The 12,236-nt window shown below is 36.1% G+C and overlaps 2 protein-coding genes and 1 long non-coding RNA gene across 4 annotated transcripts; 1 reads left to right on the forward strand and 2 right to left on the reverse strand.

Moving 5' to 3' along the window:
* The first annotated feature begins 5,422 nt into the window (after positions 1 to 5,422).
* On the forward strand, positions 5,423 to 8,070 carry LOC132143004 (uncharacterized). Its single transcript, XR_009434153.1, has 2 exons — positions 5,423 to 5,739; positions 7,781 to 8,070. It is a non-coding gene; the product is annotated as an uncharacterized LOC132143004 (long non-coding RNA).
* Positions 8,071 to 8,199: 129 nt separating this feature from the next.
* On the reverse strand, positions 8,200 to 8,936 carry LOC132143003 (guanine nucleotide-binding protein G(I)/G(S)/G(O) subunit gamma-13-like). 2 transcript variants are annotated; one of them, XM_059553170.1, is made up of 3 exons: positions 8,915 to 8,936; positions 8,687 to 8,784; positions 8,200 to 8,409 (listed from the first exon to the last, which is right to left on the reverse strand). In XM_059553170.1, the coding sequence occupies exons 2-3, from the start codon at positions 8,782 to 8,784 to the stop codon at positions 8,304 to 8,306; spliced, it is 204 nt and encodes a 67-aa protein (XP_059409153.1). In that variant the 5' UTR covers positions 8,915 to 8,936; the 3' UTR covers positions 8,200 to 8,303. The 2 variants fall into 2 exon arrangements, with proteins under 2 accessions (XP_059409153.1, XP_059409152.1); XM_059553169.1 differs by lacking the exon at positions 8,915 to 8,936 and having other exon boundaries at positions 8,687 to 8,902.
* Positions 8,937 to 10,355: 1,419 nt separating this feature from the next.
* LOC132143266 (proline-rich protein 18) lies at positions 10,356 to 11,228 on the reverse strand. The gene has a single exon (XM_059553388.1). It carries the CDS (start codon positions 11,226 to 11,228, stop codon positions 10,356 to 10,358), a length of 873 nt encoding a protein of 290 aa, XP_059409371.1.
* Positions 11,229 to 12,236: the final 1,008 nt, after the last annotated feature.

Here is a 12,236-nt window from a genome sequence, read left to right on the forward strand (position 1 = left end):
AGCAATATTTTTCCCTGTGTTAGTGAGAGAAGTGAGCATAGATGTAAAATGTTCCTTTAAAGTTTCAGATTCACGGCATGAGGTATCGTTGCTACCGACATGTACTATAACAGTGTTTGCAGTTACGTGTTTCCCAAGCACATCAGAAAGTTTTGCGTTTATGTCCAGTACCTTAGCTCCGGGAAAACAATGGACTGCTGCTTTAGCTCCGTGAGAAGGGAGTGAAAGACCTCGGACGATGGAATCACCGATTACCACGGTGGAGGCAGGCATTGTTGTTGAAGATGAAAAAGATGTAGAAGGTAGAGCGATGGGAGTTTGATCAGGAGGTGAGTCCTGACCCAGCACGCCAAAACGATTTGCCAACTTCAGTTCCTGAGGTGGCCGAGTTTTGTATGCCCATGCCGGCTGATCCAATCAGTACAGTAGAATTAGTATCTTGAATTTTTAACGTCGCGTTTAAAACGCCGTTTAGTTCATTCATTCGCTGCAGCTTCGCGTGCATTTCAATAAGTTTTTCTTGCAATTCTTTGATTTTGTCACATTTTGAGCAAATGAAGTTTTCCACAAAATCCTCTGCTCTAATGATTAAAAACATCTCACAGAGTTCACATTTTTGAGCCCTCTTGTCCTCACTGGGTACTTCCAATTCATTGGCGTCAACAAGTTGCGTTTCTTTCTCCACTGTGGTTTCTGCCATCTTGGATGTATTATGTATTATGTATTATGACTCTGACCCCACAAACGAAAATATTTTGTTATTAATAAAAAAAAAATTCCTAAACAAATTTCACATTCACAAATGCAAATTCTCCAACTGTAAACCTGACTTCTCTGTTTTCCTAAAAGAAATGGAAAACTATTTGAATGTAATCTCAGTGTCTAATAAGAAACCTATAAGGACTGTTAGATTTTCTCTGCCTTTGATCTCCTTGTTTAATTTTGTTTAGATTTTGGCCCTCTTTTTATTTTATTTTTGTTTTGTGGTGGATATTATGTGATGTATGTTTATACCTTTGTATGTTTTTGTTCTCTGCATTTATAAACATAGAAGAAAAAAAAAAGCTCTCGCGGTGATTTGTATGCAATACGTCGTGCCTTGTGTTACTAAATATATAAATAATATCTGACCTTCAATCGTCTCAGTGAAGATGAGCTTTCAGGAGACAGAGACAGGGAGCGGCGTCATCTTCCTCCTCCGCTTGTCCTTCAGGCAGCTTGAAGTAAGCTTGTGTTACTGTGCAACAGTTTGTTGCGGGTTATTATTGTCATTCAGTAACACAAGCTTACTTCAGGCTGCCTTGAAGTACAAGAGCTCATCTTTACAGACTGAGACGATCGAAGGTCAAATATTATTTACATATTTAGTAGTACAAATTACAATCACGAGAGCTTTCCAATATGTGCGCCACTGGGTGGCGTCTGTACTTCCCGGTCAGAGAGCACCTGTCCATCAAAAGCTCACTATCCAATCAGAGTAGATCACTGTTAACCCCGCCCCCACGAGAGGTTTGTGTCAAAACACCAAATGAAAAACTGCGAAACGTAAGCGAAATCTGTGGCAATGAATTCAAAATCCACGATTAGCGAAAACGAATCTTTGAAAAACATTAACAAAGAATGAAGCATATTTGAAGAGCCTGTTAAATTTGTGCGACTGAGTTCATTTTTTTCGTTTTCATTGTTTTTTTCTTCTTTTGTAATGGCATATTTTTGATAGTTTCTGAAAAAGTTACGTTCAGTTTTATAAAGTTTCATTCATTATTATTGAAACAAATGTAATTCCACAAGCTCTCAGCTTTACAGCACTAGGGAGAAGCAGCAGCTCTATGATTTGATTGACACCATGATCAACTATAACCTGATTTATAGACAGGACCGCACACCAGAGGGACAGTACACTTGTTCTGGAGCCATGAGTACATGCACATACACAAACAACATTACCCTGATCTACAGACATATTGTTCTGTTGGCACTTAAGTTATGCAACTCAGACTTCATCATAAGAATACACAATAACACACACAGCGCTGAGAGATTCTGTATGTGTTTACCTGTTCATCACGATTTATGAGAGATTAAGCTGCATCTCCAGATTATTGTCCCCCCCCCCCTTCATACTCTTCTAATTTTTTTATTATTCTTCGTCCACTGTTTCACTTTGGCGGTTCTCTCAGATGAGAACTTGGAGATTTTGTGTTACTTGCCTCATGCATGGATGCACATGCTCATCACTTAAGTATTTACAAAGACCTACAATCCTCTCTGTGGCTTACCGTGTCCTACCACTCACAATGATTGATGGGAGTGATGCTGACAGTGTTCACAAACAAGCTTTGACAGTCATGTGTGGAGCACTTGCTGCTGAACCTTTAAAAGTCTTCTTGGTGGAGCTAAAGGTGGATAAAAACCTGGAGTGAGAAGATAAGCAAGGGAACAATTTGAGCTATTGGATTGGATTTCAGACGGTGAGTTCAAGCTAGAACAGAAGACGAGCATCTCTATTCATCCTGTACGTTTGCCTCTTATTCACTGAGCATTCAAGTTTTTCAATGTTTGTTTTTCTGTAAAACAGACTAACCTAGTCTAGTAATGGTCGATTCTGATATGGCTAATGTCTGATAAAATGCAGATGCATACATCCACTATGTTAAAAAAGTAGTTTTAATGTTTTTAAAAGCAGTCTCTTATGCTCACCAAGGCTCCATGTATGTATGCAGTAAAAATAGTAATATTGTAAAATAGTATTAGTTTTCTATTTCAATATATTTTCAAATTTTATTAGCCTAATTCCTGATGAATTTTCAGCAGCCATTACTCCAGTCTTCAGTTTGACATGACATTGTGTGGTTTAACATTTTGTGGAAACCATGATGCACTTTTTCAGGATTCTTAATGCAATTAATGCATCCTTTCTGAATAAACTAATTAATTTCTTTACTGTTAATTTCTTACTGTTTTTAGTTTAAAATTTTAGTGTTTTCTATAAAAATACACAAAATGTAATTTTATGTAACAAAGAGTAATACTTACTTAATTCTTTGCTGTAGAGGTTTCTATCAGCGTTTGTTTGTTGTTGTTCTGATCCCAGAATCAGTGTTTTGCGTTGAAACAGACAGTTCAACATAACAGCTTTTTGGAAGTGAATCAAACTGAATGAACCATATGAATAAGCCGGTTAATTGTATGTTGATAGTATTGAACTGAAATGAATCTGACCCTACTAGTTTAGATTAGATATGGCAAATATAATCTAGACACATAACATGTTTCTGAAGTTTCTTACTTATATACACGTGTGTTTGTGTTCTCTCTGTGCTTGGTGCGGTAGAATCATGCAGCAGTCGTTCCTGCAGGCCCGCTGCGAGGAGACGCTGGTCACCTCGGATTGGGGGATTCCTCTGCTGGTCGCCCTGTTGCTGCTTCTGCTTGTTTATGCCTTCCTGTATCTTCCTGCCATCTCTTATCGAGCTCTGCTTCAACAAGTGCTGAGTAACCACACTGAAGCCATGCCACTGGAAAATAACAAGACAGACTGAGGATGGTACAATTCCCATGCCAAATGTTGAATGAGAGTGAAAGCTAACTGCATTTCCATTGCATTTAGGAGAAATGGTTCAGCATTGTTAACCAAGAGGAGGCCTGAATGGAAGAAACATTCACATCTCGCTTTTGTAAGCATTTCTATATATATATGTGAAGTCTTCTTTTATGTTTTCATGTGAGATGCAATGGCATATCGGCAGCATAGAGATATTGAAGTATCTGGCATCCTTTCATTGCTGTCCTGTTCTCTTGAAATGGAAGAATTATTTTATTTTAGTGTGAAAACAAACTTGTGAACTGCTCCATATTGCTCCACAGAACATTCTCCAACTGTCCTAGAGAAATGACTTTGTGTACGTGACCAGGAATACCCCGCACAACTAATCCTGCTTTTGGATTTTCATCTGCCTGTGTGTATTGCACAGATTGTTTAATTTACTTCTGTGTTTACTGAGTGTTTCATCTTCTGAGTAAGGCGGATTATTGAGCTCACCCGCTTTCCACTTTTTAAACCATCTCATCTTCATTTATATCCCTCCTCATTAGATTCCCTTGTTTGGGTTCTCTTTGGAGTATAATAAAATGTTATGCAAAGGTTCATGCTGTCAATATATTTAGCTGTTTTCATGGACTTGTCGTACATTAAATGACCTGTGTGTGTTTCCACAGTAATGTAGAAGATGTGGTGCATTTTCCGGGTTTGCCTCCGCGGAGACAGTTAACTTATCGGGTGAAGCAGCTGATTGCCAGGGAGACATGACTGGAGAGGATGAGGAGGGTGGAGAAAGCTCAGCAGAAACGAAACCCACACAAGGTCAAATTTACACACACACACACACACACACACACACACGCACGCACGCACGCACGCACGCACGCACGCACGCACGCACACACACACACACACACACACACACACACACAGCCTGTGCACAAATATGCACATTTAAAAAGAGAATTAAATCGGTTATATGAGGGTTTTTTTCTGAAAGTTTGATGCTTTGCTTTCAAGTATGTTTTTCTTTATTTTGTATGGTTGTAGTTGTGTGTGTGTGTGTGTGTAACTAATACCCACTCACAGACACTTGTTTCACCATTCATTTGTAGTGTAAACTGTACTTTTACATGTACTTTGATCATTTTCAGTTTGACTGAAATATCATGACATTGGAAATGTTTACTGTTTTGTTTTTTAACTATAGTTGTACTTGTCTAATTTTTTGTGGTGTTGAACTAACAGACATATATAATATAACTGTATCTTGACTTCATCTAGTATGGACACTAGACAGCAGTGAAAGACATTTAATATATTTAATCCTTTATGTATTGTCATGTATACTTAGTTAGATAGATGTTAACCCCTAACAAAGGTTACAACTATACAGTGTACAATGTGCAGAGCTGTAGACAATCATGTTTTAATAAACAGGATTGTGCAGATTGCAAAGTATTTGTTCTGTGTGTTCAGGCAGAGGCAGTTAATAAAGTGCCAGAGGAGAAGAAAACAGAAGTGAAGAAACAGAGCAGCAGGAACCATCAGCAGAGGCTGGAGAACATTGTTAAACAGACTGTGGTAAAGCATCTATATTAAACCATCTTAAATCCTTTACATCTGTCCTTAAACCTCCTATACTCAGAAAAATCCCAAATAATTTTCCTTAGCAAATTCAATACTGGAATCTGAGATTCACAACTTCATTCTGGCATTGTGTGAAATGACTATGACTAACCAGTTTTATATTATTGCAGATAATATTTACAAATTAAAAAAAAGAGATACAAATGTGTAAATATTATATGCGTATATATGTGTATATATTTTATAAAAAAGTGATTGCAAATGAGCAAAATAAAGCAATATTTCCATATTACATTACTAGTTTAGATTATTAATTGTAACCTAATTTAAAAGCCAAAACAGAGAATGTTTGTTTTTGCTTTGAAGTATTTCGTAAATTCTCCCCTTTATCCATTTTACAGTGATTCTGTGCTACCAGGTTATATGATTATCCTCATACTGCTTGACTTATGCTTCAAATCCAAGATTAATTGGGTTAATAGTGGATCAGGGTCGAAGTGCTCACACGTGATGACTTGTTTATTTATCATTTCCATGTTTATAGCCTGAATTGGATTTCTTTGGTCGAGTCATTGTACCAAAGGAGAAGCCTGTGGTCACCACTACAAGTGTGTTGTTGTTGTTTGTGTTTATATATATATATATATATATATATATATATATATATATATATATATATATATATATATATATATATATATACAGTACAGACCAAAAGTTTGGAAACATTACTATTTTTAATGTTTTTGAAAGAAGTTTCTTCTGCTCATCAAACCTGCATTTGTTTGATCAAAAATACAGAAACAATGTAATATTGTGATATATTATTACAATTTAAAATAATTGTTTTTAAATTTATTATACTTTAAATTATAATTTATTTCTGTGATGCAAAGCTGAATTTTTAGGATCATTATCACATGATCCTTTAGAAATCATTCTAATATGATGATTCATTATCAAAGTTGGAAACAGTTCTGCTGCTTAATATTTTTTCAGAACATGTGATACTTTTTTAGGATACTTTGATGAATAAAAAGTAAAAAAAAAGAAGAAGTTATGTTTTTAAAATATAAATATTTTGTAATAACAATACACACTACTGGTCAGTAATTTTGGGTCAGTAATTTTTTTTTCTTTCTTTTTTTTTAATAAAATCTATACTTTTATTCAGCAAGGATGTGTTAAATTGATAAAAAGTGATAGTAAAGAAAATATATTATTAGAATATATATTATTAGAATTTTTCTTTTATTTTGAATAAATGCAGTTCTTTTTAACCTTTTATTCATCAAATATATTAGACAGCAGAACTGTTTCCAACACTCATAATAAATCAGAATATTAGAATGATTTCTAAATGATCATGTGATAGACTGGATGTTACATGTGACACTGAAGGCTGGAGTAATGATGCTGAAAATTCAGCTTCGCATCACAGGAATAAATTATTTTTTAAAAGTATATTCAACTAGAAAACTATTATTTTAAGTTGTAATAATATTTCACAATATTACTGTTTTTTTCCTGTATTTTTGATCAAATAAATGCAGGCTTGATGAGCAGAAGAAACTTCTTTCAAAAAAATTAAAAATAGTAATGTTTCCAAACCTTTGGTCTGTACTGTATAAATTAGGGCTGGGCAAGTTAACACGTTACTATCATGTTAATGTATTAATTGATTAACTCCAACAATTATTTTATTTTTATTTTTTATTATTATGAAAGTCCATTGCTCACTGGCTCTATACACATACAGACAAATCATGGGTCACAGGAGGGAATGCTCCCGATCAAAGGCTAAGAATCAGCATTCACAAACCACTGTCCACTGTTATTTTTAACAGAAAAGAATGCAACGAGCTCTTAATCACGACTTTATAAGTTGGAAATAGGACGTTTCCGATAGCACGTGACGACAGCAGAGAAGCGCTCTAGCTCAACAGAGTGGTTTATTATTTTGAGTCATATGGGACGTGGTAACACACGTCCCTCTCACAATATTTTGCTTTACACATCTATTGCTTTTGCTGCTCAGAAATATTTATGCAATCATGCAGCACGTACCAAAAGATCTGCACTCCGGCGCGGATGGTGCTCACACTCACTGATCTATATATAACTGAAACGCGCTCTTGCCCACCTCTTCCAACCGAGACAGGGACTGCTAAATGGAACGATCACACTAATAAAACGAACTGGGCTTTGGGGGTCAAACATGCTCTGGCACGGTTAAGACTGCCTATATTGTCAGTGATAAATAGCTTGTTTTATATTTAATTTAATTACATTAATGTTATTAGTTGAGATTTAGGTTACAATAAATATTTTAACTACTACTATGTAAAAGGAACACTGCTGTAAAAATCACTTTATTTGTTTAAAGTGTTTGCAAACCAAATGTTATTACACTTCTGTTCATATAGCAGTAGGCCTACTTTTAAATGAAAAAAGTGCACAATACACTACTTTTGAATGCATTATTATTTATGTGCATAACAATGCGATTAATCACGATTAAAACTTTTAATCGTTGCCCAGCACTAATATATATTAGATAGATGCTTTTCATAATTTTGTGCAATATATCAAAATACAAGTCTTCTGTAACTTGAATGCTAAAAATGAACTGATCTCACCTTCTTGCAGGTGAAGATGGCAAAGGAGCTGGAGTGGTGCATATTGGTAAAGCCATGGGTAACAGTGACATACATATGGTTTAGTTTCAATGAAGGTGTGTCAAATGCAGTGAGCAGAAATGTTTACATTCGGGAGTTACTTTAAAGTGATATGTTCAAGAAAGTGGATGAAGCCCATGTTCATTTACCACCTTAAATCGATACATGAAGAACCCAAAATGTTCTGAACCTTGTACTATAAAGTTAAAAAACAAACCTACAAATCTACAATATGTGAAAAAGAAAAAGCACTGGTTCCTCTTTTTGTTGTTGTTTTTTTATTGTGTCCTTGTATAGTTCTTACACTTTTATAAATAAGTTTTCACTAAATAACAAGATTTTTTTTCTTTTTTTCATAATGTCATGGCATGATAAGAGTAAACAAGAAAGCAGATTTTAATTAGCATGTTTGTCCTAGTCAAAGTAGGGCAGTGTAACCATGACTGTGGGTGGAGTCACTCCTGCTGCCATAGTGATGAGTGACAGCTCCTGCACTATATTAGAACACATTTACTTGACTCCACCCACGGGTTGTCCTTCAGTACATCTGGATTCAGAAATGGATCCTCGTTCATTTTCTCCTCTATCCATTTGGTTAACCTGGAAATAAATGTATAGCAGGAGCATAGAACTTAACACACACAAATATACCCCATACTTTTGATATTTTCAGAACAGATGTATTCAGATTTTTATACACAATGCTTATATGTGAATACCATCTATACAAATTTAAAAAATGAAGTTTGCATTTTTTTTATCTATTTTTTTATTTCTTCAAAATTTTATGACAATTGTTTAAGGTTTACAAACTCCTAGTTGTAAATCACTGTTTTGAAACAAACCAAAGCAGTAGATTTTTAGGTTTGAAACTCACTCTGGAATCGTGACGGATGTTTTGTCTCTGTTAAACTGTAGCTGCTGCTTCAGACTGTCCACATGATTCTTCAGCTGAGTCTCATCTAGCTCATCCATCTGTAATACCATTGATCATGTTTGTTCTATTGTTACGTCCAAGTCTCAAAGATGAATTATGTGTAAATAATAGCTTCGTATTTTTATTTCAATATAAAGTAATTGTATATAAAATATACAATTGGCCTACCGTGCAAAGTTAAGTAGCTTGTTAAGTAGATTGTCAGGAGTCCTCCAGCAAATAGCTTGAGTTTGAATGCTTTGTTCCACTTAAGAGGAGGGTGTTTAGTTTTTTCCCTTTTGTAAATTTTATGGTTTACACAAATGAGATTAAGATACACACCTATTTTTGAGGCTATGCAGCATTCAGACTACTTTGTTAATCAAATGATCTCTCTGCGTCGTGAGTTGTAATGGGAGGGATGTTTAACTCACTGTATATGTAAAATACATGCAAACTGCCCATTTGGCTTTAAATAGCAATTTCTAGTCTTTTCCAGAGAAAATGAACTACAGAATTAATGCTGTGATGTTATCACGAGACTACTTGTTGTTTTACATATAGAAGTCACTTGATAACATCCATAAATGTTATTTAAATGTCCCCAAAAGTCATTATCAAGTCAGTGTGTTTGCCAAAAGCTTACATTTTATAGTTTTTTTTATTGAATTGTAGCTGTAGCATTTAAACAGTAACTTTTACAACAGTTGTCTTGCTTTTGACATTTAATTCTAACATAAACTGCCATTCAAGGGTCAGTCAGATTTTATTGAATCGATCCATCATAGGAATAAATTGCATTTTAAAATAAAGTGTTTAAAAGATTTTTATTGTAATAATATTGCAAAATGTTACTGTTTTTCGTATTTTAGTAAATGTAATCTAAAGCAATTTGCAACAGGGAACATGTTGGAGTAGCTCTACTTCCTGTCATGTCTACTTTGGATTGATGCAGTAGTAGAAACAGTAGTGTTTGCTGTTTGTTTACAAGTGACAGCAACTCTCTGCTAATGACATCAAGAAGTTCTACGAGTGAGCGATGTTTTTAGTTGCTAAGTCTGTCTAAATCATGTCCCTTAAGCCACTTATAGTAACAGCAAAGTCCCTGTAATGCACAATGTGTCCACAAGAATGGTGATAGACTGATATGTTAGCCAGACCAGTGACTTCATGACATCATGCATTTGACAAATGGGATTTAAATTGCATTCAAGCAATGCATTTTAGTTTTAGTTCATGCATTCGCTGGGAATCAAACCCATGAACTTGGCTTTGTGGGTGCCATATGCTGCAGCATCAGCCAATAATTCTGTCCATTAACAGGACATTTTATTTTAGTCCGGTCTGAAATATACCAGTAGCCTTGACAACAAATTTTCAATGTCATTATGAAATGTAAACATTGGACGTTCAAAATTGTTTACAATAGGTGTTGCAATTATATGTACATCTCATTTTCTGCCATTTAAACTAAGTAAAAATCAGCTATAAGGCACCCAGCTCTTCAGTTGCTGGGATGGACATCAGCCACTGCAGGACGCATATCAATTGACCACTACTTAAAACTACCACCTTTCTCAAGTCAGCACAAGTAAAAGGTCACACAGCGTCCGATCTGTTAAATGCTCTTCTAGCTGATTTTGTCCACTCTACCCAGGACTGTTGCTCCAGCAGTGTTCTTGACCCCTCGTAGCCATTCAGAACATTTCAGCACAACGCTCTGATCCACACTCTCTTTATCTTCCTCATATTCCACGTCATCGTATCGGTGATGCTCGTTTAGAAGAGAGATCTTCAAAAGTGGAATGTTGGATCGAGAACCTGGCTTGGCAGGCAGACGGTCTTTCTGGTGTGGTGCTGTTATGGTGCCGCGGATGGCACGGAGCTGCTTCTCACGGCTACGTTTCTGCAGGAGTAAGGTGACCTCAGGAGTCAAGTTGAGAGAGAAGTTAGATTCACTATTCAGTCCATGGCTTGATCCTGATGAAGTCTGTGGACTAAAAGAGTTTGTGAGAATGTTTGTTGCTGAAACATTGCCAGGAAATGTCTTCTTGCTTGAGGATTTCACTGAGGAGGTTGTTGCCAAATTGGTTGTAGAGGTACTATTGCCAGAAGTACTTTTCAAAGAAGTTGGTGTCGAGGAACCCAAAGGATCAGCGGGTCTTGAGGTCATAATCCAAGTGCTTTTACCCTCCATCCTCAAGCCAGAAGGGGCTCGGCTGGTAGGTAGCTTACTTTTGTGTGGTGTGGCTTTCTTGCACCGTTCCTTCACGGAACTTCTCTCTTCCACGGTCTTGACCAGAATGACAGGTGATGGTCCTGAAAGTTTCTCTTTGCCTGAGCTAGGAAGACTCCGTGGTCTTGTCACAGGCGGGAAAGGCATCTTCACCAGATAGAGCAGCACATAGGACAAGAATTCGGTTTTGGAGGTGTAGCGCGACAGAAATGGGACTTGATCTTTTGCATGTTTAGGGCTACCTGTTATTTCCAGAGCCCCCAACATCCACTTCTTTCTTCAGACACAGCCACTGCAGAAATAGCATGAAGGAATAGTTTAGCTCTTTATAGGGTGTTTGGAAAGGGGCTTGGCAAAGGCATGATGTGCGGATCCTCTGAAGAAGGTAAGCCTAACACGTGCAGCTTAGAGTTGCATAACGGACTGAGATGTAAACATTTACTGCAGTACTTGCAGTCTTGCTGGACTGTAAGATTGTTAGGGTAATAATAATCTAATAATAGTCACATTAGTTAAACCATCTTTTGTGGTACAAATGATGATAAAATACACAATCCCTACATAGCTGACTGCAATAAAGGGTTTGGTGTTGTGTATACATTGCAATTTAAGATTGAAAAGACAGGCCTAGAGTTCTGTCCATTACTGTAGATCAAAGTGCTTGTCAAGCACTAGTATGTGTATCTGATCCACACGTGTCTAAGCGTTTTCCCAATTAAAGGATTTAGGAGTTTACAGAACCTAATCTGTTTAAGAGGTCACGTAATCTTTCTCACACCCAGTCTATTACTTTATTTTCAGGAAAAGGGTCTTTCTCCATGCAGAAAGATTGTCATTAAAACCTGATTATGACAGCATGCAGTAGGTTATTCAGGAAAGTGAGGATGTCATAACTTGTCATAAATCAGGCAGGAGAGTCTTTTGTAGGCAATGATGTCAATTCATAGCTCTGGATAATAAATTGATCTCACTTTTAGGAGTTGCAAAAAAAAAAAAAAAAAAAAAAAACTACTACATTAGGCTGAGATTCAACCTGAATGATGATAACAACACAGAATAATGTGAATTCAGTAGGCTAGTGATCATCAAATCCTTTTAACAGTTTATATTACAGACTTTATGTTTAAGTCTTCCGTTTTTTCCAACAAAATCTTTTCTCTCTAGAAACCATGTCAGTTTCAGTTTAAATTATTTTAAGTTAAATTATCAGCATTATAAACATTGAATACCAACATGTGAAATTAAATTAAGAAAATGCCTCAGAAAAACTGGATA

This window comes from Carassius carassius, chromosome 7 (genome assembly GCF_963082965.1).
Source record: "Carassius carassius chromosome 7, fCarCar2.1, whole genome shotgun sequence".
Lineage (NCBI taxonomy): Eukaryota > Metazoa > Chordata > Actinopteri > Cypriniformes > Cyprinidae > Carassius > Carassius carassius.